This window comes from Perca flavescens, chromosome 6, assembly GCF_004354835.1.
Source record: "Perca flavescens isolate YP-PL-M2 chromosome 6, PFLA_1.0, whole genome shotgun sequence".
NCBI lineage: Eukaryota > Metazoa > Chordata > Actinopteri > Perciformes > Percidae > Perca > Perca flavescens.
This window is the reverse complement of record NC_041336.1, coordinates 23538126-23565466: the sequence shown is the minus strand read 5'-3', so window position 1 is coordinate 23565466 and position 27341 is coordinate 23538126. Positions and strand designations below refer to the sequence as shown.

Here is a 27341-nt window from a genome sequence, read left to right as displayed (position 1 = left end):
GACCTACCTCAGCTGTTCTCCGGTGACGAGCACCTCGGCCAGCCGCTCCAGCTCTGCAGCCTTCTTCTGCATGGTGTTCCCGATGCCGTCCATCTCTCTGCTAAAAACAACAACAGGCACATACCCGGGGTGTTTATGTTGACAAACAGCCACACACACCGAGACATCATTCTGCAAAATGCACCACTGCGTTTTTTGTAAATGAGTAAAAGATTCTGTGCTGACAAACATACAGAAAAGGGGAACGAATGGATTGAAAAACAAAAGGCATGCAAGCATCCACGCGGTGATGATTTCAAAGAATAAAACAGTTGCGCTGACACCTCGGTTTTTTGCTTACCCTTCAAGCACCATTGAGTAAAAAGAATTATCAATTTTTTTTCTTTGATGAAAGAGAAAAATTATTCCATTCCAGGAAACATGCAACAACGCAGGAAGTGACAGCCCAGCCCTCAGTTTGCCAGCAGCTCCATCAGTCCAATATTAAATTCCTCGAAAACCTCCACACCTCCAAATATCTGCACATACATACACACACACACACACACATCTGCATGCGTGCATGCAGCGTCCCCTTTGTTAATCCTGAGATATAGATTTAAAAAAGCCGAGTGTTCCTCTGAGCGTTGGATCGGGTTGTTTGTCACTGACACACCACACAGGATGCATACAGCATGCACGTTTTTCTCCACGGTGCAGCCAGTGCCCATCCACAAAGCCCCCGCATTGGGAGGACTCTACTGTCGTCACTGGGGGAGTTGACCGAAGGGGCGGGGTTACAGAAGCATGTGAGTGCGCTCGATTCAGACACCGCTTGGTCCTGGGAAAAATAGGGGTAGGATAGGTGGGACATTGGATTTAATATTATTTTGTACACCTTCCTACTTTACGTGCGTTTTTATTTTGTAAAACACAATGTAATATGTAGCCAGTGTAACAGCAAAATCCCACACATACAAACATCTTTCCCACTGACCTTTTTCATCAATTTTGCTCAATATGAAAGCACTCCACTTGGTGGCTAGGTCTGATTCATTTTTGCAAAACTGCTGAAAATTATGAACAGGATCGTTCTGTTCTGGCCAGCTTTACATTTACAACAGGTGCATCAGAAATCTGAATTCTGAACATTTAAAGTGATGGTTGGGAGTAATTTCTCCCTAGGGTCCTTTGCACCATGACCTCGAGTCAAACACCCCAACCCCCTGAAGCTTTTTTCACCTGGGTCGAACATTGGGCGAGTTAGCGTTATCAGCTAAATAGCTTGATAGTGCAGGCGCTAATGGATCCAAGAGTGTATCTTGTACATTACCCCACTAATAATTCCCGAAATTATTCCAAACTTCTACACTAGTACAAATAGGTTATGTACTCATAAAACGATAGATTGGAAAGTTTGTAAGTACACCAGGAGTTTATTTAAATAACACTTGCCTGCTGGCTTCTGCTCTCTGCTGCTACCAGCAGTAAAACAAGTGCTTAGGGACATCTACAAATTACAACACCGAAAAGAGATACAACAAAAATATTCATTAATTTAACTAATTTTTTAAAAGTGCTGTAGTACAACTAGCAAGAGATAAGTTACAAATGAGGTAAGTTTGGAGACACTACCTTATTTAATCATTAAATTAATAAATATTTTTGTTGTATTTCTTTTCGGTGTTGTAATTTGTAGAGTCCCTAAGCACTCATCTTGCCTCCAAGACTGCACCAGAGAGCAGAAGCCAGCATGCAAGTTTTATTTAAATAAACTACTGGTGTACTTACAAACTTTCCAATCCACTTCATTCAAAACCGTCACATACAATTGTACACAGTACAACATAGGTACTTTTGACCCCTGCATTATATCCTAAGCATTTGGAGCATGCGAAGTCGGGGATCGAACCTCTGACCTTGCGGTTACCTCCTGATCCTCAGGCCCTTATGTTCCATTTAAATCTTCTGCTAAAGACTTCATCCTATTTCTACAATATTGATCGCCTAGTTTTGAGGTCCTTATTATTTATCGATTCAATCAAACTCTCTGAGTATACAATTCTTGACAAACATATTATTATGGTCCCATGATCCCTTCGTAACTACAGGAGAAGTTTATGCTGGCTATCTTTTCACATGTCTCATCATTAGTGATATTTTGCCAATGAAACTGGTCATTGATGCCCATCATTATATAAACATAGATACACAATAGCTGATGTATTTGTTGACTGTAAATGTCGGTTAGCCCTATAGTGGATATTATGGTCCAACACGACATCTGCTGGCTAATGAGGGCATTGCGGGCAACGAGGGTGTCAATGGAGTATGGTGGCTTTGAATAGAGATAACCACTTCAGTTCTCCTCGTATACACTTACGATACAAGATAAAGCGGTACAAATATTATAAATATAGCGTAGGCCTACATTTAAACTTGTTTCTTTTTAAAATACGTTTTGCTATGTGGCCCAGTCCACAGGAGTACATTGCTAAGCTTCCGAGCCGGTGCTTCGGTCTCTTCCTTTTTCAAACTGTGGGCGTGCTGACTATGCCTACCTGATTTAGATTATCTCATAAAACCCCAATTTAAAAATCCGAACTATACCTTTAATTAGGAAATATGTATCTCTGATTTAATACGCGGGCCAGTGGCGCAATGGATAACGCGTCTGACTACGGATCAGAAGATTCTAGGTTCGACTCCTGGCTGGCTCGTTTCTTTTCTAATTTAAACCTTGAATACCGATATATGGTTGTTAATACTTGTCGGGCGATCAATTTTATTATGTGAGAGCCAAACGCGTTGCCCATCATTACCATACAGTATACCAAGATGTGACCATTCAGATGCTGCTTCACTAACGAGACTGACATCGTTTGCTATATTTTTGATAAGTTCATTGCCATTCTATTGTATCGACATTTTAATATAATACAAGTTCATGCAAGCAGGCTATGAAAAGGTCATAACCCAGTTAACTTATTTTTAAACAAACGTCAACAATTAACGCTAACGTTAGCTATCGTTAACCAACAGGTTGAGCGCCACCCTGGTCCGAGCTAACATGACACACATACAAAATAAACGAACAAACTAAACTTTCCTGGGCGAAACGCGCCTCCTCATTGGCTCCTTTTCTAGGGAGCCACTCGAGCTGTCATTGGCTGCTCGTGGCTGCTTTGTGGTGACAACGAGCCCCCTCATTGGCCATTTTTAGGGAGTTATTCGAGCTGTCATTCGCTGGACGTTGCTCGACACACAGCCGGGGTTGCCGGGAGGAGGCGCTTTTTTGATTGTTAAGAAATGGCTATGATGTTTCTTTTGATTGGCAAATAAAGGAAAGGAGCTTTGGGTTTGATTGGTAAGAAATGAAGATGAGAAAGTGGACGAATATAGTAGTATTATAAATTCTAACAATCAGACAGTTTCCTGTTTAGAAGGAATCATGTTTAATGTAAAGGGAGAATTGTAATGTACATAATAGAAAAAAAAATACGTGAGAGCAAAAAAGACAACAAAAAACAGTAAGGCTTGAGCTCCTTCGGCTCAGCCATAGAAACATAGTTCTTATTGACTAAAGAGACGAGCCAGCCAGGAGTCGAACCTAGAATCTTCTGATCCGTAGTCAGACGCGTTATCCATTGCGCCACTGGCCCGCGTGAAAAATTACTCTCTCATATTTCCTTCTTAAAGGAAAGGTTCGGAATTTTATGATGAGTTGAGTGAGATATTTCTGTATTCTTCTTAAAATTAACTAAATATTAAAGGCTGCGTCTCATGTCAGAACACGATGACTGTTGGATATTGTGGGGCGTTCTTAAAGCTTATGATCTAACAAAAAAGTAAATCTAAAATTTGACCCCCGTTGACCGCATTGCCTTCATTAGACAGAAGAGGTCGCGGTTGGATCATCATATCAGAGGCTGTAGGTTTACGTAATAATGGGCATGTCCATCATTTACAGAGATAACGCGTCTGACTACGGATCAGAATATTAGCATGGCTGGCTTGGTTAGAACATATTATCATATTATTAACATATTATCTGTAACATACTATTGCCGGTGCCATTCAACCAGGTGACTTTTTTTTTCTGTGTGCCGATCTGACGGCCATATTCTTTGAATCATGCACAAGTTGAAGGAGCTGATGGGATAACATTTTACTGGAAATGTACCTCGTACGATTTCATGTGACAAATCAAAGTAATAAATTGAACGAAAACATTTTTTGAAACAGTTGATAAAGACGATTAAGCCGATAACACATTGTTTGTTGTCTTGAGATGTAACGTTACATTTAAGAAAAACGTTGAATCAGAAACGTCTAGGTTCAACCTGTGGTTATAGCTCGAATCTTTTCGTGTTTCTCGAAATGTGGTAGCTGGCTGCCTTCCCAGAGCTCAATCTCCAAGCAGCGAATCAATTTAGAAACAGAGGCAGAGGCACATATACTGCACTCGGTAAATTGCAAATATGTTATCAGGCAAATTGTACTACTACTACTACTACTACTACTACTACTACTACTACTACTACAACTACAAAGAACGAAATTAAAATGGAAAGTTTAGCCTATTGTAATGCATTTATTAAATATATATATGTTTACAACACTCATACAGCACATATGTTTGTTTGCTCTTCATCTTAATCTACAGATGAAATAAGCCCCTCAAATGAGAAGCAATTATTAAGTTAGTAAACTTAATACATGAATAACATTTAGATGGCAAAGGTAGGCAATCAAAACTGTGCTTCACACTGCAAATCAAATTAATATTTAAGGGGTTACGCACAAAAGTCAAAATGAAACAAAAGTAAATGAATATATACATACAATAATAGACCTTTTTAAATATACAATGTTTGCAAACGTAACAAAATACATAGATCTACAGGCGTAATACCAACCTCTTCATGGGTGCATAGAAAACTCACAAATCTATTTGTAAGTGCTAAGAACAGACTGAGTTTGACAAAAGAAATGGCTGAAGCGTTCTTCCTCACACTTGAGAAAACAAGAAAAATCATTAAAGGTAGACCCTAATCACACACAGGCATAGCAGTCGGGGGATAATGGCATTGTTTAACCTTTCTATGCAATGGTCATGCTAAAAAGTTCTTTTTTTAAATATTTAATGCATACAGTAATTTGCATATGGAAAATAAGCCATACTGATGGCTCTGTGTGCAGGTCAACAAAAACTTCCTTGAGAAGAAAATGAAAACTTTCTGTAGCTCTGGGTGAAAATTAAAAAAAGAAGTAATTAGTTTGGAGAAACACCATCTGTCTGAAGATGATGCGGCTTGGTCACATCATCAGTGATGAGCTGTGTCCAAGCTCATCACTGATGATTGTTATGCTATGACTTCTTAAAATAATACTCAATGCCAATGTTTTTTTTTTTTTATATATATATTTCTCATATGTAAATACACACCAACTGCAGAAACTGTATCCTATGATTGAATGATTATTTTCCAAAAGCTTAGCCAGTGAGCTATCAGAACCATTAGATAGATCATTTATGGATTGAAGTGTGAATGTGAAGTTAAAGGTACACCGCATCTAAAATGAGTTGGTTAGATATTTAGAAAGTCAATTTAACTGGTATTTACATTTTAAAAAATCCTATGGCAACACTTCTGCAAAGTCCACATGCAGCAGGTATAATGCAATGCTTCACTGTATTCAAAGTAGGGCTTTGGTGTATTACAATACTTTATTATTGGGTGAAAACCTCTTTAGGCATAATTGTTACTTCATTAACATTCCTATAAAAATACACATCAAACCATAGTATGACCTGATTGCATTAATCAATCCTCTACAACAAGAATTGCACATATCCACTCCTGCTGTCAGGCACGCTTTGGCAGTTCCTCCACAAATCCACCAGGTGTCTCCCTCCACCCACTGTAGTGTTAGTAGGAGGCAGCTGCAGCAATGGGAGAGGAGCGGCCAGGCTCCATGTGCTTCAGGTGGCACGAGTGGCAGAGAAGGTGGCCGTTCAGAGGGTAGCAGCGGTGACCCTCTTCGTCGTTCAGCTCCATCTTACAGTCCTGAACGACACAAAGGGGGAACAAGGGTGAGCCACTGACAGGTCACGTGATCTTAAATGGAAGAATGGAGGATAAGTGGTCCGATTTTTGCTCTGACCTGATTTCCAAGCACTGACATATTGGACGGTAATAATTTACCTCGGAAGTGTGCAAAGACGCCATTTAGAACGGTTTCATTTCAAAAGATTTAAACTCCTTAGCAAATCTCAAATCTGTGCATAATAAAGGATTCATTTATCTGCCTTTTGGCTTACAGTTTCAAGAAAGGAATGTTTACAGAGACAACATTCTAATGTCAAGATGCTCCTCTGACCAACTTGAAAGATAAACAAAAACAAAACTACCAGGATGGCTACTCAATAGTTAAACTACTTAAACAGGGAGCTGCTCCTCACAGCCCACTGATTTGGATTTTCAAGGAGTGAAAGAACGGCAGCAGTCAATCAGCCTTTGCTTTGGCAAAAAAAGAAGAGGCTCTTGAGTAAAATGATGAGATAGGGATGATGTGGTGTTGCATACCTGCTCTCCTCAGCAGTATGTCATTAGCACCAAGATTGTAATTAACATGTGATTTCTCTTAATGAGCGATTCAGCGGGTCCCTGGCTCAGAGCCACTGAGCATTTTTTTCAATGCAAAGCTTCAGAGAATTGTGATGTTACTGTTTTACCCACCTCACAGTTGTAGCATTCCACATGGTAGTCTTTGTCCATGGATACAACTCGAATGGTTTCATCAGACCCCTGGAAAAGAAATTAAAACTGAAGCCAATCTCGCCAGAAGACACTCCACTGTCTTATTCTGTGCAGTCTGACAAAAGCTTCAAAAGAGTGATAAAAAAAACAAAGTTTGTGGCATGTGATGTAAGCCAAGAGCTGAACTGCTTGCATTTTATTCCAATATACTTTTGAAAAACAAGAAATGGCAAAATAAGACTTATAGAATCATACTAGCATATACGCGTGCATGTGTGTGCTCTTTGTCCTCCAGACCAGAGGTGTTTCTTTTTCAGTCATTTCTTTCTCTGGTTACAATATCAGCCTGAGAGGGAAACTGTCTCACACACACACACACACACACACACACACACACACACACACACACACACACACACACACACACACACACACACACACACACACACACACACACACACACACACACACACACACACACACACACACACACACACACACACACACACACACACACACACACACACACACACACACACACACACACACACACACACACACACACACACACACACACACACACACTTCACTGCTTACTCAAAGGGGAGGGGAGGGGACATTCCAGCAAAGTCAACTCTAATTTTGGACATTTCTTTGCTTTTGCCAGCATGTCCTGCCTGTGTGTGAACCGTACTTCTCCCTGCTATCCATCCGCTCCCCCTTGACACCACACATCAAATCAGAGCCCAGAGATATTTGGCCTCACATTGTCTTGATCTGCAGTCTGGTGGGAAATATGGCTATAACGAACTAGCTGCTAATCGCACAGCTACGTTCTGGGTTTGGGTCATATAACTGAGTCAACATGAGCAGATAAGAATTTACGTATAACCTGCGAAGCTCCTGGTGGTTGAAGGTCCACAAGTAAAAGTGAACAACTTCTAGATGTAATAAAAGGTATAAAGCAGATCATCCACCCCGTGCTCAAATTCATTTTACACTCCCTCTGCATCGGAACTTGTCTCAGGGGCTTTGACGGCACTTCATCCTAAAACTACGGCACTGCCAGGAGCATAATCAAACTAAACATATTATACATATGGGTATGCAGTGACGGACTGGTAATCTGGCATTTGGGCAGATGCCAGAGGGGCCGCGGGCCCTCATGGGCCGTTTGGGCCGGCCGGCCAATCAGAGAGCCGCATGATTGTCACAGCCATGTGGCCACTTAATTGTAAACAGCGACCCATGTAATTTCTCTCGGCCCCCTTTCAAGCATCAATAATAACGATCTTTCGCCAAACGAAAAACAAATTTGTCCAAATCCTTCTCACCTAGTGAAAACTTAATCTGATCAATATTTATACCACATGAGTCTCTCAATATCACAGTCATGGTTACCCTCTACAGTCATGAACGTTTACATTAGTCTGTATTGTTTTGTAGCAAAATTACTTATTCAGATCAGAGGTTCAAAAACATGCATGGTTTGAAATAAAACAAATCTACCTGCATTTCTTTTATTTGAATATTTGTTAGCAAAAGTTAAAATGAAGCAATGCCTTCTGGGAATTTTAAGAAATGGTTTGAAACCAAAATCCTGTACATTCAAAACAAAGGATCTCCACCTGTGACAAATTTTGGAAATGTTTAATTTATTGATTTAGACATGTGTTGTGAACCTTACAGTAATATGAGAATTATGTCAAAATATGATATAGAGAGACTTTATATGATGTTTAATCATGACCCAGTCCTAAATAAAGGTGACTGTTAGCTTACCTCTGAGGGCAGGATGGGCTGATTACAGGCTGCACATTTAGGCGCCAGAACCCTGGGAGAGCATAAAGAAACACGTTTTCATAATTAATTACCTGAATTCAAATTCACTCTATCCATAAACTATAAAGGTTACAGTTCATATTTGATGTCTCTCTATGGACCTTTTTTTTTTTAAGATTATTTTTTGGGGCTTTTCTGCCTTTATTTGACAGGACAGCTAGGTGAGAAAGGGGGAAAACATGCAGGAAATCGTCACAGGTCTGATTTGAACCCTGGACATCTGCGTTGAGGTATAAACCTCTCAGCGTAAGTGTGCCTGCTCTACCTACTGATCCAACCCGGCCACATCTCTCAACCTTTTAAACCTGTCGTGCCTCCCTCTCTTTCTCCCCTGCCCTGGCTCGGACTACATTCAAGATCCCGATTCCACTCAGGAGATGCCGGGTTTGCAGATGTGCTGACTTTCCCCTCACACACGTGATTCCCCAAAATCCAAAAGGAGTAGAAAAACAAAAGGCCAATGAATTTATTATTTCCACACACATGGCTGGCACCTGGATGTCTGTGGGAATAACAAAGGGCCTCTCAGTGTGGATGGGCATGACTGTGCCTAAAAGTCAAACACATACTGTATACACAATAAGGCTTGTCTGATTTAATCAGCGTGGAGAACATGTGGGAGCTCCCAGACAGTGATGGGCCATGTGCCTGACTGTGCTGAACATGTTCTCCCAGCAAGGAGAAGAAAGGCTGCAACTGTAGAGCTGCTGTTGAGGTGGAAGTCCGACAGGCGCTACTGTTAATAACTTTAACTGCAGTTTCTACAAATCTAATCTTTCTACATCAAATGTTTTCACGGACAAAACCTTGATTTTTCACTCAGATGTTATAAACTCTGTTTTTGTCCTTACAGAGCATGTTGAGTTTGGACAAGAGGAGCTATGGCCGCACGCCACTCTTCACACCTCTAACTGGACAGTGATCTCTTCTCCTCCCCCACGCCCCCCCCACCCCTGAATGCACTTCTCATGTGTCTGCCACACGTGGCAGAGAGAGACGCACAGTCGACCCTTCTCAGTCAGATCCTATTGGCCTTGTCTGTTTGTAATTTAGTTTGTTTTATTGCTTGTTCTTTTTACTGTTTTTGGTCTTATTTTTTTGAACAATTTTACTCTTGTGAAGCACTTTGTGGCTTTGTTCTGTAAAAGTTGCTATATTAAATAAACGTATGATTATTATCCTGCAGTAGCGAGGGAATGTTAAGGGGCTGTGCTGTAATGTAGCTCAACACATTTTATTTCCAGTGTCACACTAAGCTAATATAACGCCAATAAATCCAGCTCATGAGCTTGTTTTCCTTTGAAATACTGTGTAACACGTGACACTCACCTGTGGTAATCTTTGAGACAGTATATCTTATTTTCAGTGTCCACAGTGAAGGGCACTCCGTCAAGGCTCTCATTACAGATGACACAGCGGAAACAGCCGGGGTGGTACGACTTGCCGAGGGCCTGCAGGATCTATACAGAGAGAAATGAGTGAAGAATATCAGGACATCAATACTCCAATTCAGTTTGCTACTGCTACTACATATTTCCTCACTATTTGTATCCAATCATATTAAAATAGTCATTGTTCTAAAAAAAAGTCTCGCGTTAAGATTAGATGAATTTTTAATGATCCCTGTGCGTATATTGGGTTGTAACAGCAGCTGAGAATAGGACACAGCTAAGAATAAGCCCACCCAGAGTACTCAGGATAATATATAACAAGGAATCACAACTATCAAATAAAGCAACAAAAAAATGTAACAATTAAATAAATATACAAATAAACATACTATATCTTCTCTGGCAAATTGAAGACAAAGGTAGATGATATGTTGTATGTTACATGCTAGAGATGGTCAGATACCGATACTGGTATCGGTATTGGCTCCAATACTGCCTAAAACGCTGGTATCGGTATCAGGAAGTACTGGAGTTTATGCACCAATCCAATCTACGTTAAAGTAGTTTAGTTTAGTGGCATTCATTGTTTGTGTTTGTTCATGTTTTACAAAGAGTTTAACCTGAGCCAGACAGACAACAAAGATAGAAATCATATCACATCCATACAGGGATAGTGGTATACAGTTGTTAAAACATAATAAAATATATGACACACTGGTATCGGATCGGTACTTGGTATCGGCCGATACGCAAGTTCAGGTATTGGAATCGTTATCGGGAAGCAAAAAATGGTATCGGACCATCTCTATTACATGCAGAAATATGTGTACAATATACACAACATGCAAAATAGGTCCCAGTGATCAAGTCAAACATATTTCTGCTATAAAATATACAGCATGTTAGATGTGCAGCACAAAACAACGAAGACATCTCATCATCTGTCTACTGGATGGAAAACACGTGTAATCTCTCAGTCAACACTTCCTGACTTGATCACAGACGTTGTGTGTCTGTTCTGTTTTTACCCAGGAGCCTGTGTGTGTGAGAGAGAGCAAGAGAGATGCACGTGCAGAGCCAATGCTTCCTGAGTCTTTATCCAGATGTGCCCACAGAAAGCTTATTTAAAATGAAGTAACTCTTAAGTTACTGCTGAGATCACCACACACACACACACACACACACACACACACACACACACACACACACACACACACAAACAGACACTCACCATGTCCATGATCAGATGTCCACATGCGTTGCACTTGTCTGCAGACTGCTGGAAACCAGAGTACTTCAACAGGCAGAGAAAAGACGACAGTGATGTCATTGGAATTTGGTGATTTAATGGATAACTGAAATCTCGGACTCTCTGTTTTAGACTAAGCACTAAACAGCTCCACATTGTCTCCTAGACGTAATCCAAGGGAGCCTATATGGTTTAGCATGTGTAGTTGTACTAAAACCCCTCCCTAAAACTGCTTAAAATCACTCCTTTCCCTCAAAGCATAACAGCCAGCACAATTTGCACTATAGGTGTCTGGAATAGTGGACAAAAGTCATTATGGTGTGGCTCCTGAGATTGGCATTTAAGTGATGCAGTATTTGAAACAGTCAGCTCATTATGTGTTAATATGTATGAGCAGTGTCAGTGAAGAGAGGCCACACTAACAGGCCTGGCAGAGGAGCAGACGTAATTAACAGCACATAGAGGGAGAAGAGCCAGAGCAAATTTAATTCACTATACTGTACATTTTGATTTTAACTGAGCAACTAAAAGAGCTTTTGGTGGAAAGGCAATCATATGAGGTTTTATACTCCTGGGGTAAACACACACAGAGCTACTTACAGTGTGAATACAAGGATGAGTTGGGATTTCCTATGAGAACACAACATGCACACAGACTAGAAAAACAGGGTGTCAATTGTGTTTAATGATCATCCTAAAATTGTGCATACTAAACATTTTCCCATTTTTGCAACGTGCATATAGTCATTCTGCACTGGTGTGAATGGCCTCAACTGCCCTCCACCCAATAAACCATAGCAAAGCAGCTTCTCCAGTTACTGACCTCTTTCCAGTCCCACCCAAGGGAGGAAACTGATATGAATCGGCTGCATTAGATGTGAGAAACTGGGCCACAAGGTCAAAGTCTCGAACCGATATTTTGTATTTAAGTTGAAGGCTGACAGGTTGATTATAGGTTGCATTTAAGTGTGTAAAGTAGAGATGTGTACACCTTAAGACAATAGAGATGTGGACTTGGGTGAAAGTGAATGCAGCTCAGTATGAGAAGGGTACTGTGTTATGTCAACTTAATGCAACAAAGGTCACAAGACCACATACCTTAGTTGAGGTGTACTAAGTATTGATTGTGTATACTCACCAGAAAGTCTTCTTCACAGAAAACCCTCCCTCCGACATAGTAGAAGGCCTTCCCTCTCAGCCTTCGACCTGCAGAAACGGACACAGAAACATTTGTATCATCTCACTTGAGCATTACACAACAGGACGTGCACCTGGGGAAAAAAAATAATTAACGTTTTATTTGTAGTACAATAAGTAGATTTAAGTAGACGAGAAAAGGTAAGTCAATGATAATGTTAACATTTCTTTCTGGGAAATCTTGCAAAGCCATGAGAACAGTCTCAGAAAATAGTTACAGCACTAATGCATATAGAGCGTGGTGATTAATTACACTCATTCCAAGGTAATGGACCCTCTTGCAATATTCATTATATCCTGCTGAATCCCAGGCGGATAAATCAAACAAACGGATCTCTGGTGTCTTAATATAATATTGCTGGGACACAAAGCGGGTTGCATTAGAACAAGGAACACATCTGGATCAAACATGTGGGGGAAAATGCTGATTAAATTCAATTACTAGACAGGTGAAACAAATTAAACACTGCTCTATTGGATTTCATGGCAACCACAGGCCATGACCTTCTTTGTTCCTTTCTGGTGTCTTTCCACATGCTGGGTGTCTGTGTATTTAATAGTTGTCTGGACACACACACACACACACACACACACACACACACACACACACACACACACACACACACACACAGACACACACACACACACACACACACACACACACACACACACACACACACACACACACACACACACACACACACACACACACACACACACACACACACACACACACACACACACACACACACACACACACACACACACACACACACACACACACACACACACATTCTGTGTGGGGAGGTGAGGGAGGGGACAGGCAGCAGGGACCTTGGTGAACAGGAGCCTTCTTTATCACCCATGCTCCATATCATGCTCTGTTTACCTGATTGCTTGACAGTCTCACACAGTCAATTAGCCACTAGGAATTTCACAGTTTTATTCTAAAGACGGCAAAGAAATGCAGTCATAGGCATAACCCCGGTATACAGGACATTTTAAATACAGGGCTTTCTTTAGATTCAATTCTGGAGAACATGGACAACAAGTCAACAAGCAGTCAACATTAAGAAAAAAAATGTTGGCACATCCCTTCAATGTTCAAACAAAAGAACTGGTGGGCTCAACTCAAATGTCTTTAGAGTATAATGGGTGGCGACCCGAAAATCCCACAATTGGCAAATTAAGTTGTCAGCACTCACAAAAAGCACAGCAGCAGAAGGAAACGGATGCATTTCAGCCCAAAGCTTTTCTCAGCGTTTTACAGCTCTTCAATGCAGGATAGCAGGACTGGGAGATACCAACCTACCTTCATATCGTGGTAGCTATTGTGGGAGTATTATAACCTGACGCCGCCAGATGGATTGCTTCACATTTGCTCGGCATATCCATCTGGGAACTTTCCGTTGGAGAACTTTTGGGAAGGGGTGAAAATACTTGTTAGCTGATTGGATAAACCATCTGTCTATCACCACCTATGTTGGTGATAGACGGGCCATATCAACCAATCAGATCAAACTCTTGCCGAAACCCGTCGGGAGAAGAGCAAAAACATCTTTTCCTCTGAGAAAAGCCTCCAGTGCCGTTTTTTGCTGTTCTTTCAATGAAGGAATACTTTCTAATTCGGATAAAACTTGCGCGATAGCTACGCTCATCTCATCCATGGAAGCTGCCATGTTGTTTAGACTAACAGTCGCTTCTCGTTGCGTCACACCTAAACCCGCCTCAAAACTAACACTGATTGGTCGGTCGTTTGGCGAATGGCTCCAAATTTTCTCTATCTCAAGATGCCAGACTGATTTGCGAGTGGAAAACTGGAGCTTGCGAGATCAGGATGGTCTCACGAGGCTAGGAGTATTATGCCATCAAGGGCAATGTTGCGAATTATTGATGATGATATTTGTATCCATGTGAAGAAGCACTTTGATTTACTCCACCAAACAAAACCTGTCTGTAGTTTTCTTTTCTTTTTTATCCCTAAATGGTTTATCAATGAGGTCATTATCATATTTGAGGGGCAGCAGTAGCTCAGTCTGTAGAGACTTGGCTTGGGAACCAGAGGGTCACAGGTTCAAGTCCCTGCACTGCTGAGGTGCCCTGGAGCAAGGCAACAAACCCCCATATACTTGGGGTGCCTTTAATTGACAGCCCAATCACTCCAACATCTCACCATTAGTGCATGTATAGGCCCTTTTTGTGCGTGTGATCTTTGGGCCTGTGTGTAATATGTAATTTCACCCCTGGGGATCAAAAAAGTATCTCAGATCAAATCAAAATCAAATATTTCACCCCCAGGACAAAGAGCAACCTACCAATAGATCATCCTACAATGTGAAGAGCATTACTATCTTAGTCTAGTAGTAGAGAAAAAGAGCTCAGCCATTATACTATACTATACTAAAATCAGTAGACAATAGACTGAAATATGCCTGAATTACACGTAAAAAGGCAAGAACAAATAAAAAGAAATCACCTAAAACCTAAAACCTCATGATTCATATTTTTATAGCAATGGCACATGACATTCTCTAAACCAGTTATTCACAATTACATAATCTTACTTTAATAGAATAATAATGGTCACGCAACCAAGTTCTGGACAAGGCTAACTCAATAACTAACTTAGGAAGAGGAGACGAGTCATTTCAATCTGGCCAAGGTGTGGAGCTGGCCTTGGTTAATACAGAACTTATGAACTATGTCCCTAAAGGAAGGAGGCTAGGATGAAAGGAATGAAAGTGAGATAATGGGCCATTCCTCCTCTTCACATTCCAGTCTTTTTTCCCAGTGAGTCAAAGAGGGAAGGAAAGATAAAAGCTTAATTAAAGTCAGGAGTCAGGGCTGACTATTTGAAAAGCACCAGAAAGAACTGTGACTATTGCGCTTTCATAAAAATGTTAAATACCTAAAGGGACAGAACAAAACACAAGGCCATTTTCTAATTAAAACATTCTATGAATTCCCTTATGTAATCCCATTCAGAAAATAAGAAATTAACAATGACCCTAACCATGGCTTCCTAATCGGGCCTCAACCCCATTCTTTCCATGAGTAAATTACTCAAGTGAGACATTGCAGCAAAAAAAAAAAAAAAGCCACATCTCTTTTATACCAATTTAACATTTGGAGACTCTTTACTCTGCGATTCGGTCTCACCACCTGCCCTGCTAAAGAGATCTAAGTATGTTTAAATGACAATTAAAGAAGTCTTTTTAGTAGTCTGAATGCATTTCTCTGACTGTGAACAGCACCTGGGACGTTTGGTCAAGGTCCTGAAAATCTAACCACCAGATGTTAACATACCAGTGATTTCAGGACCAATCAGATCCTTGTTTGTATTCTCCAAAGCCTGCCGACTGGCTGGGCTAAGGGGCTGATACTGTGAAAGCCAAATCTGAGAGAGGGTCTGTGTATCACTGTTCCTTACAAACTCAAGTCACACCTTGCACTGCTTCAGTATTACATAATTATCAAAAAAAAAAGACACTTAATGTGGTCATCAGGAAGGCACATATAGTTGTCAAGACATTTCTACCATTTCTACAAATCTAAGAGTATCATATAAGGAGAGACAATTGCTTCCTTTTTCCTTCTATTTCCCTCTTTTCTGATTTCCACAGATTATTTGAGTTGGCTAATGTGTAATCCAGTTCCCCTGATTACAAATTTGAGTTTAATCTCCTACTGGAATTGGGTTGTAGCATTAACTTCTTGTATACAGTCAATGATTAGCCTGGAGGGGAGCCCCCACCTCCCCCCCTGCAGCGAAGTACTGAATCCCAGACACGCAGCCTCCTAGACAGAGTTCTCCTAGACATCAGGAACGTTCATCTGCCTCCCAGTCACCTTGGGGGAACTGGTGGAGTGAGGGCATGGGAGGGAGTTCACGGTCATGAAGACTTGTCATGCAACTCAACAAGCACGACAGATGTCTTGACATACAGACTATGGAGGAAGATGAGAAGGGAGGCTTCATATACAGGCACTGTATATTTGACTGCATTATGCTGTTTACTGTGTGGGCACATGCATGAATACATATGCATGTATCAGTGTGCCCCTGTGTGCTGGCTTCATGTGGTGAGTGGTGTGCTCCCACTGAATGGTCTCCCTGTCCCGCACTGTATTCCCATCTCGTTGCACCCAGCTGACATAACAGCCATCAGTGTCCTCTTGGAGCCAGATCTACTAAGGGGGCCCCTATGCCTGCATTCCTCCCCAGCTGCGATGCTTTTCCTTGGGGCCACTCACAGCGAGAACAACCCTTACGCCCTCACATGGAGTAAACTATGAGAGGTATGTGGTGTGTAAACTCCTCTCTCCCCCCACTTTAGACATCAACTTCACTCTAAGCCGCAATCGGTCTCCTCTTTGCTCTCACACACACACATGTATAAACACACAGGACGGAGGGTAAAAGAAAACAGAGTGATGTTAATCATACATTTGGGGGTGTAACCAACAAGGGCAAAGGTGCTCCAGAATAATGGGCCTGAGTAGAGGTCATCACAGTGCCGCACATACTCCACATACCCACCATCTGATAATTGGAGCAGAGATTTTTTAATTGGTTGGAGCACAGAGCCAGCACGTCTGTCTAGCCAGCAAGCTACAGGTCACACAGTACAACAGACAGTGCAGCCAGGGTGATGAACATTGACTGATACCTGGCTGTACCTAATTGGTCAGGTAAACTGTCTTAACTGACAAAATAAAACCCAAAACCTGGCCAGTGCAACATTGAATGAGTGGTCCACTGAAACATAAGGTCACCCAGACACGACAGACCACTTTCAAGGAGGGAAAACCTTTTTGTAACTTGTCCTATATAATGTAATGTTTAGTTGTTCCAACACATGCATGTTTGTTTAAATTAATTCTGGCTTAAAAGTTCAAACTGCCTCTACCTCTGGTAACTAAAATCCAAAGAACACAAAGAACAGATATTCGCCCAGATAGCTCAGTTGGTAGTGCAGGCGCCCATAAGAGGTTTACTCCTCGATGCAGTGGGCCTGTGTTTGACTCCGACCTGTGGCCCTTTGCTGCATGTCATTCCCCCCTCTCTCTCCCCTTTTCAGCTGTCCTGTCAATAAAGGCCTAAAAATGCCCCAAAAATAATCTTAAAAAAAAAACATAACATAACACAGATACATTGTTCTGTCTGTTGTTGTCAAGGTATTGCTAAACAAATAAGCCCTGTAGCTAACCAGTACAAGGTGCTGCAGGCCATTATTGCTTCATTACAAGTGCCACAAGTACTAGTACGCTGATGCTTAGAATCCCTGCCTTTCTCACACGTGATTTGTGGGTTTATTAGTGAGCGATTATAGTTTCAAGCTCTACTTAAGACTTGGATGCTTGGAGTATTAAACTACACTAAAAGTAATTTTATTGACTGATGGATGAACTACTGTAGGTCGACAAAAAGTCTTACTTTGTGTCTCTTTGTGTGGGCTGGAGGAATGACTGGCACACCCAGAAACCAAACACCGGCAGCACAGGACAGTAATCCCTAAATAATTGTATGTTTTTTGCTCGGGGCAGTGAATGACTGAAGAAGAAGGTACCACTTTTAATTAAAGAGAAAAGGGCCTATTACTCGAGCGGTGAGATGAGCTTTACATGTGAATCGGCCAAGGAGAGAAGGTGAAAGTGTTTGAATGGGAACATAAGACTTAGTGGTATGCTGTGTATGTACTTACTGCAGGCGCTGCAGGTGAAGCAGCTGTCATGGTAGAGGCTACCCATAGCTTGGCAGGCCTTGCTGGCTCCATACACCGCCTTGTTGCACTTAACACAGACTCCTGGAACACAACACAGCATATGACCAAGTCAGAAAAGTCACAGGAAGACACACATTTGTCACTAATATCAATACACACACAAACAGATCTAGACACACTACATCAATCCACACCGAATCAAATACTAAATCGGAGATATAAATTAAGACACTCTAGTTTATTGTATCAAGATAAAGGGGAGTAAAGATTTGTTGAGGCTATAATCTAGATTAAACCAGACAAAAACAATGGAGAGAGAAAGAAAAAAATAAATAAAAATCACTTCACAAAAGTCAAGAAGCTGAGTAGCGGGGTGTATCATTGAAAGGGGAAATATATCCCGATTTGCTTATTTGGCTTGGCTCAGAGACTGAGAATAAAGACTTTGATAAAAATCTAAATGTTCCTTCCTACCCTAACTAAACACACAGTTAAGGGGGCTTGATATCAAGACAATGGAGTCTACTCAATGATAATCCATCCACTCATCCAAGCCAACTAGATTTACAAAGTATGCAGGGATATCGTTAGGCCTATTTTAGGGGGGCTGAAGCTACCCCAAAATGTTCCTAAGCCCCCCTAAATAATAATAACAACAACAATAACAACTCGATTTATCCTCATTCATATTTAGACGCAACAAATGATAAATATCCAGCTACCAAAAAAATAGCCGAAAAGTCCGAAGTTAGACAGAAGTACAAAGAGTCGTGCTATCAAGATGATGCACCGTACCGTCTCGTTGCATTGGTGTGAACTGGCACACACACCAATACACACGCTAATGGTGAAAGGAAGATTGATTACACCTAGTATGATACAGATTGAAATTTTAAGTTGTTTTTAATTACCTGCTTACCTTTAGCTACGTTTTGAGGTAAAGGGAAGGGGATATTTTGGTTTGCTATGGAAAACTAAAGTCTAGCAAGAGTAAACAAGGGAAATACAAGAAATGGTTAATTTAGCAAGCTAATCACAACTCTTTATCCATTGCCAATAATATAGCCTATCTCTATAGTAGGCCTATTCAAAAACAATATCAATCCCCATAGAATGTTGTTGTCACTGAAAATTAAAGTCATCGGGTCCCTGTTAATGCTATTGTACCGGTGTATCCTTCAATTTATTGAGCAGATGAGATGGATATTGGAAGATATTTCAGCAGAGAGAAAGAGAAGCAGGAGATTGGCAGAGCAGTTGATTCTGTGGGAGCCGGTGTGATTGAGGTCAGTAGTGGTCTATAAGTTTAAGGATTGTTTTGTAACAATAAGCATTTGTTGGCAGGCCTAGGCACTACGCATAGCCTAAACTAAATTATTTCATTTTATTTATTATATATGCTAGCTATATTCTAACCAATTTAACTTTCTTCATTAATTGGCTGTGATAAATTAAATACATATGTAGATGTTGCCTAAGGCTAGGCTAAAGATCATGAAAGCAATCCTACATACAGTAAACGTTACTCCAAATCTTTTATTCCTTCAGGTTATCAGGTTATTGTATTTAGACAGTAGCCACTTTAAATAGGATCCGTATCAATAGCTTACATGATAAAGTATGCAGTGATGCCTATTTTTTTTCTTTTTCTTGTACTGCTATGTCATATTTGTTTAACTTACCAACTTATTAGGTGTCTGGCCTTTGTTTGTCAGTTTTTGGACATTTTGGATGTTGTTTCATGTGACCAATTTACATTTCAAAGTCATGAAATTAGCATCAGGGTTTTTTTTTTTTTTTTATCTTAAAGGATAAGGCAGAAGGAACAGAGTAGAAATGGAAGAAAAGGATATGTCTGTCACTTTTTACTTGTTAACATCTTGGTTTCTTGACATAAGTGTAGCTCTAATACAGTAACAAAAGATGTGAGTGCAAAGATTTTGCAAATGCAAGTTACAAATACCATGGGGGCTGAGCCCCCCCGTCTTTCAATCCTAGTGACGTCCCTGAAAGTATGTGCAGAGAAAATTGTAAAAGAAAGAAAGATAAAAGCCTAAAAAAAAAATTTAAAAAAACCCTGTGCATTAGGTGAAGAATACCAGTTTGGGCCTTTAAAAAAAAGCAAATCACATGAGAGCATGCCAGGCAGTAATACATAATCTGTGCTTTGACTTTGGACTGCTCATGAATAACACAGCAGGGTTTACATGTGATCAATCTATGACATATTTTATCTGGAGCTGCTTAGGAAGCAACACTACTTTCCTGAGAACTGGATTATCTTTTTCGCACCACTTCCCTGCCAATCTTTATCTCTCCCTCTGAGCGTGGACTCATGACATGGCATGACATGACAAACTGACATAGGGAATGTGACAAGTGACAACCCCTATCACTGCTTACTGGTAGAATATGGGTAGGCAGCTAGCTGCTAAATCAATCAGATACAGTATGATATGACCTTCCAGTACCAGAAGGGGCGATGGCATTGATGGTAGGTGAAAGCAAGACCTTGAGCTTCTCTTTTAGTGTGAGGGATGTGTGTGTGCATGTGGCTATTTGTGTGTGTGTGTGTGTGTGTGTGTGTGTGTGTGTGTGTGTGTGTGTTTTTATAGAAAAACTCCCTGGAGACAGAGCTCAGCAATACAGCATGGCCCAGCCCAGCCCAGCCCAGGTCCTGCTCAAACACTGACAAAGAAACTTCTGTTTTCACTGTATCCAACACACATCACGCGTCTGCGTCCTCCAAAAACACACTGTAACATTTAATAACTTTCAAATGTTTCTCTCCGTAGACTTTCAGTAATGCAATATACAACCGAGTTATATATAATTCAACTAAAGCCTCTCCTAATGCCACAACACAGGACACATCATCAGGGACCCCAACGGCTGGAAAAAAGATTTAGAGATAATAGAGTGGATATTATTAGAAAGCAGAAGAATTTTGCTCTTATGTAAGTATTTTTTGTTGACATGAAAACACAATAAAGTAGTCATGCCCTCAAACGACAGAAATGAATGAGTAAAAGGTCATTCATGTTCTCGGTTATTTTATCTGTAAATGTTGACTGCAAACAATTCAAGTCAGAGAACAAACAATACAGGAGGAATACGATTCTCAGGAAAAAAAACAGTACAAATACAGTATGCAGTGCTTTTTCAGGACTTTTTTTCAAGACTGGACCAAGGACATTTTTCATTAGTTTTTTAATAGCTGATTTGTATGCTCCATGTAAACACAAATGCAGTAAAAGTCCATTAATTTTTTTTTTTCCTGTTTGGGACCAAAAAGTCCTTGTTTTCATAGTAACCTCCTAGTCGGTTGGGTCACTACAAATCTGCTTTTGGCCAGAGTCCCATATTCCAAAACAGTGTGATTATTCAGGGGACTGACTGCTTGCTTCAAGTGGGGGAAGGGGAAGCAAAACATGCAGCCAAAACTTCACCCCTCCTCGTCCCCCTCACCTTTCCCAGTTGTCAAAACTCCCTGTCGATGGCTGCTTGCTGGACAATATGCCACTAACTGAAAAAGCGTCCCTTGCTACACATTGTAGCAGCTATTGAGTATTATCACTTCTACAGCTAGCCCCAAGGTTCCAGATTCATCTATGACACCACAACATGAAAAAATTAAAAGTAGCCTACAAAATGTATGTACATCATATCCCATTCACTGAAAATATAGTAAAACATTTCATAGATAGAGTTGTGTCTCCTACAGCTGTGGTTCCCACGCTTTTTTGTTTGATGTACGCCAACGCCCATTTTAGATAAGATCAAATGTTTATCCATTACTTGTAGTTTTTAAAAATGTGTATCTGTTACTTTCAGCTGACTATTTAAACTTGTCTGCTCGCTTGCTACTACCACTGACTCATGTAGGTGGAAGGTGTGTACTGTGCTGGTAGCTTAGAGTAGCAGTACTAGTAGTATTAGCACTTCTCCAATAATCCCTAAGTAATCCGATTATTAAGTAAAACTTGACAGGACTGAGCAATAAAAGATAACCTTTCTTACTAAAAGACTGACTGAATTCCATCTATAAAAGATCCACCACATGATATAAATGCAACTTTTAAAGTAGCAAAAGTATGTACATCGCACTTCCGTTCACTAAAATGTGCTGTCACCTATGGCACTATTTTACTAACTTTTACCACCGCACACACACACCACACCCAGACATGCCATAGCATATTAAATTCAGTCAGATACCGCTGGACAGACAGACACATTGATGTGCATTAGAGGATCAACCCCTCACATTCTCACACACACAAACACACATAAAAGTCCTCCTCCAAAAGCCTGCCAGAGCACAAGCCAAGAATCCCTGGGAAGAGTTAAGACGAAGCTTTCCACTCAACAGCCAGATGGGATAAATTAATCCACCATCTTAACACAACACTAAATGCTCAACTGAATGTGTGTGTGCGTGTGTGGTTGAGTGTGTGAAAGTCAGAGGAAAAGGGGAGGCAGAACACTGGGATGCCCCACCACTTCCCCCCTCTTGGATAAACTTGTCTATAAATTTCACATCCTCTCAGGCTCTTGTGGCCAAGGACAAAGAAGCATCCACAAACTTGTCCCTAAATCTCTCCGTTAGTCTGCTCATCCATTCAACTGCACCGCAGGCACCTCTAAACTTGTCTCCCCTTTGAATCTTAAGACCTCATTTCTAAAATTCCTTGCTCTCTTCCTTCCGACATTCCTCAGTGTTCCCCTGGTGCAGCCGTTTGGCACTGGACTCATTTTCCCAGAACCTCCAGCTGCAGTTTTGCCAATCAGCACTTGGTGTACAGTGGGGGACTCTGATGGATCCCAACCCTATGTATGGACACAGCTCACAGATTTGGTTAAACACCACTATGGCACTGGCAGAGACTTTTAAAAGCACTTATATTCACATTATATTCAGTCCTGTCAGGCCCAAAGAAACCTTAGTTTTAACCTTCTTTTTTTAATCTTCAAACACTAATGGAATCTACAAATATGACAATATACAAAAAAAGTGCTTAAAAAGTCTGTATATACTTATATTATTCACAACTATGGAGGTCTTCTATGATGAAACTTAAGTTTTGTCAAAGAAATCTAGCCTACACAAGTTCTTTTTGGCATGAAAGCATGACTCAGAGGATGAGCCATGGCCTCGTGGAAAACTCCATACAGGAACAGTGTGTGGGCTAAGTTGGAATGTGTGTGCAAATAAAATATGCATATACTGTATTACTTTAAAACCTACACTTCTGCTGATAGCACACTGTACTCTCCCACCTGTCTCCCACACATCCGTAATATTCACGTCGCTGTTCTATTTGTAAGCCTTGTCGTGTTAGTGACGTATGCCAGAACATCTTCCCTTACACACCAATATAAGCACACCAGGGGGCTGAGGAAGGCTGCAAATTACAATCGTCAAATTCCAGCAGGAAATTCCTATGTGTGTGTGTGTGTGTGTGTGTGTGTGTGTGTGTGTGTGTAAGGGGGTGCTCTGTGGCTTCAAACACGATATCACCCATCTCACGCTCTTCTTCTCTCACTGTCTGGCTTTCCCGGAGCGGGACATCCCGCTTTCTAATGAATGGCCTTGGCTCCAAACACCTGGCCAACACGTGAGCACCAGCTTTCTCTGCAACAAACGCACTGTATCTACAACAGCCTATCAGCTGACCTCACAGCAAAGCATGTGTTTTTTAAATGTTGTACTAATGTCCTGATATCAGTCCAGATAGAGCAGCTGTAGTGCTACAGGCAGTGGTATGAGGAATAGAAACAAGAGTATTCTGCTGATGATGGACATTCTTCAACAACCCTTCCTACCTCGGTTTCTCAGCCAGTGACATTGTGTATTGATTGTTATCTTAAACTACTTTGATCCTGTTTTTTTTATGTATTGGTAATATTATACATTTAAAATATGTATTACTCAAAAATGCAAAGATAGATCAGGAAAACTCAACAATCAACAAATGATCTTCAAGATAAATATATGTTGACTTGATTTTTTTTTAAAAGAGCCATGGTTTCTTGTTCCTAATGCAACCCCAAATGAAGGTGTTCTTATTCATTATCATTGTCCCTGTGCACACGTGTTCATCACTTGCACAAGCATGTATAGCATGCTCATAAAAAGTCATGAAAAAATGTGCAAGCACAGGTCTGTAGTAATGTCATCATAAATGCCAGTCAAACAAACATGGGAAGGAACGTTAAAACACATCACAGAGTTAATGGAGCACAGAGCTGACAGAATTGATCGAGCTCCAACTAATGAGTTTAGTCATCAATGTTGCCTCAATATTAATCCATTAAATCTCTGGGAGGGGATGAGAGGTCAACATACTACTTTCTGGCCTTGGCCCCACCTTTTACTGCTAAAGGGTTTGTTTCAGCTGCTAAGAGAGCAAGCAAATAAATCATTTTAAAAAAGAAAAAATTATAAAATGATAATGTCTGCATTCCACAGAAGAAAAGAAGAGAGATGCCAGCATCTGCCTAGTAAGTTCAGCTACTTTATCAGCAAAGTCCATCAAGAAAGCCACCAAACAAAGACTTAAGACAACTGGGTTGCACTCCTGATTAAGCTACAGAAACACAGACACACAAGGGAAACATAGAAAAAGGACAACAAAAGGTGACAGTGTGTGCATGTGTAAGGAATTTCAATTTGTGATGAAAATCAAACAAGTGGATTTATGTTCTGAACTGTGGGTGGGCGGTTCTCTAGTTCAATGGGTTTTACAGCAGTGGCCTAACTGACAGAAGCCCCTTGTTGATACTAGATAGTCAAAACTGTCTTACCAAAGTAATCAGCCTTTGGTTGGGCATCCATCTCTCTTTCCAGCCGATTGGTGAGGGCTTCTAACTTTATTTCAGCTGCTGAAGGCCACTGTTCAGGGGGCTGCGAATGGAGAGACTCGCAGGGTAGATAGACAGGCTTGGGGGAGCACAGGACATCAGCTTCAGCACTGACTGCATGTCCACATATGGGTATTTGGCTCTGACCTTGACCCTGGCTGCTGCTTCTCGAGACATTGCCAGGGATCAAGGCAGCTGATGCCACCTGGGCTTTGGGTAGAGTTGTTTCAAAGGGTGCAGGTAGGAGCGAGGACACTGCCGCAGGACCATTATGGCTGGTAGAGGATCTCGAATTAGGAGAAGATGGTGCATAATGGGTTGCAGAGTGTGTGGAGGGCTGCTGCATGTGGAACTCAGCTCCTGCTGTGAAGGCACTCAGAGGCAGGGCATGGATGAGGTCAGGTTTGGCTGAGCCAGAGGGCTCTCCAGCCCAGGCCTTTGCTGGCCCAGCAGATGAGGGTGGACTCTGGTTTACAGACGGGGTGACAGCCTGATTCTGCTGGGGTGGAAGACTGTTGGCGGTGGGACGTGCAGACTGGCTCTGGGGCTGCTGCTGAGATGTTCTGTTGCCCCCAGGCCTAGACAAAGCTGGGGAAAGCTGGCTCTCTCTGGATGCGGCCCAGGCAGCCGACTGGCTGACCGGGTGACGAGCATGTGAGGGCGCGCTATGAGACGCGTTTCCTGGGTTGGGGGGAGTATATGGCTCTGAGCGCTCCTTATTATCGTAATTGTTTCCGTATGCCCTGCCGACTGGAAGTTCAGACTGAATAACTGTGTGGTGTTTCTGGCCATCAAACTGTGCGTACTGATTCCCAGCCGTGGTGCCCGGCACAGGGCCAGAGAGTATCGGGGGCTTCGCTGCCGCTTCACACGGCTGCCTGTAACTATTGATGGGCGGTCTGTCTTTGGTGTAATATGTGCTGTTGTGGCCACCATTCATCTTCATGGCCTGGTTGTTTTTTGCAATCTCCTCTTGCTGTTTCTGCATGTGTATTTTAGTCATTTTAGAGGCAAAAACTCTTCGTGTCTCTTCAAAGTCGGGGTTATTTCCTGCATCCCTCCTCGTTCGAAATAAACCATCTCTGGATGCTTCATACATGTTTAGGTCCTCGATAAACTTACTCGCCTCGAGTCCTAAATCTTCGTATTTATCCATTATGAAGATACGTTGTGTCTTAGCTTCAATTAAGTAAAGTAACACGTAGTTGTAATTAAAGGCTGAAGCCTAACTAGCTAAATCACAAGTCTGTAAAAGAGTGATATTTCCAGAGTGAATTATTAGCTTAACGTTACAGTCCAGCCGCTCGTAGTCTTGACAGGAGACGAGAGTTTGAAACTTTCCAGTTCTTTTTTTTATCGTCCGGCGTCAAGAACTAAAGTTAAAAACTCCGCGTCCTCCTCGGTGAAACTGTCCGTCTGTTCAGCCCAGCTCTGCCCCGAACAAGCCGCCGTCTGTCTGGTTATAAATGTGAGCAGATCACAGCTCCGATAGCCTGGACGACCCCGCGAACTGCCCCCACCTCCTGCTTACAGCCCCAGCGGGGAACCTTCATTCAAAACTTTATCCTCCGCACCTCTGTCAAGAAGAAAGTCATTTAAAGTTGTTAAAATAGCTAATAGGTCGTTAAATTCGATACGGTCACCTGATAAAAGTAGCCTACCGTTAACGACTAGACCGTGGGATAACCGTTGAATCAGTTACGTGGCCACCGGTCGACAGTTGGGACTGAAAACAGGGAACAGTTTGTTTTTAAAGGTGCAGTGCTCAAATTGAGCCACGAGTAAATGTGGAGATCAGTGCCGGTATCATCAATCATACAGTAACGTTAGCTTACATTTAACCACTGGTGTATAAATTGTCTCATAATAGCAGAATCCGGGGCAGATATCCGCTCCCTTACATCCTGTTATGTTAAAAATATCCAGTCCGGAGCTAACGTTAGCTAGTTGACTCAGTTGCTTCTCTTTGAGTCAGCATGACACTTTACCATTTTCCTTCTGCTCCATAAAATAAAGGGCTGAGCTGGGAGTATAAGAAGTTTAACTAGCTAGCGTAAGTATCCTACTAAACACAAGTACAAATTTGAGGTAACCTCCTTTACTTTGGAAATATTGTAGCTTACTTTTTACTCCACTTGACTTCACCGTATTTGACAGTTAAATATATATTAAAATATGAAACTGTCCCAACAACATACAATACTTTAAGTTGGCTCCACCAACTTGTATGCATTATTACTTTTATTCCAGTAATATTATGATAGTAGGCTAGGCTATAACACTTGGCATACTATTTAGCCATTTTCACATTAAGAACTTTTACTTTTCA

General features: G+C 41.3%; 2 protein-coding genes and 2 non-coding genes across 5 annotated transcripts in view; 1 reads left to right on the top strand and 3 right to left on the bottom strand.

The window, feature by feature from the left end:
* deptor (DEP domain containing MTOR-interacting protein) overlaps positions 1-725 on the bottom strand; it is a 28374-nt gene extending 27649 nt beyond the window's left edge. Inside the window, exons 1-2 of the mRNA XM_028580326.1 lie at positions 341-725; positions 8-100 (exon numbers count right to left, since the gene is read on the bottom strand). Of these exons, the coding sequence (XP_028436127.1) occupies positions 8-100; positions 341-354 (107 nt within the window). The 5' untranslated portion in view covers positions 355-725. The remainder of the gene's footprint in view (positions 1-7; positions 101-340) is intronic.
* A 1901-nt stretch (positions 726-2626) lies between these two features.
* Positions 2627-2699, top strand: trnar-acg (transfer RNA arginine (anticodon ACG)). Its single transcript has one exon. It is a non-coding gene; the product is annotated as a tRNA-Arg (tRNA).
* Positions 2700-3568: 869 nt separating this feature from the next.
* Positions 3569-3641, bottom strand: trnar-acg (transfer RNA arginine (anticodon ACG)). Its single transcript has one exon. It is a non-coding gene; the product is annotated as a tRNA-Arg (tRNA).
* Positions 3642-4553: 912 nt separating this feature from the next.
* Positions 4554-26962, bottom strand: limd1a (LIM domains containing 1a). 2 transcript variants are annotated; one of them, XM_028580554.1, is made up of 9 exons: positions 26674-26962; positions 24956-26588; positions 18128-18229; positions 12364-12431; positions 11208-11270; positions 9915-10045; positions 8526-8577; positions 6723-6791; positions 4554-6050 (listed from the first exon to the last, which is right to left on the bottom strand). In XM_028580554.1, the coding sequence occupies exons 2-9, from the start codon at positions 26166-26168 to the stop codon at positions 5913-5915; spliced, it is 1836 nt and encodes a 611-aa protein (XP_028436355.1). In that variant the 5' UTR covers positions 26169-26588; positions 26674-26962; the 3' UTR covers positions 4554-5912. The 2 variants fall into 2 exon arrangements, with proteins under 2 accessions (XP_028436355.1, XP_028436353.1); XM_028580552.1 differs by having other exon boundaries at positions 24956-26962.
* Positions 26963-27341: the final 379 nt, after the last annotated feature.

What these genes read in the sequence shown, in the direction of transcription:
- limd1a (XM_028580552.1), bottom strand. Translation starts at nt 26,168, where the DNA reads ATGGATAAATACGAAGATTTAGGACTCGAGGCGAGTAAGTTTATCGAG. An exon ending in ACCAAAGGCTGATTACTTTG is followed by an intron (nt 18,230 to 24,955) that starts GTAAGACAGTTT and finishes GTTGTGTTCCAG; the next exon opens with GAGTCTGTGTTAAGTGCAAC. An exon ending in TGGAATGCTACAACTGTGAG is followed by an intron (nt 6,051 to 6,722) that starts GTGGGTAAAACA and finishes TGTGTCGTTCAG; the next exon opens with GACTGTAAGATGGAGCTGAA.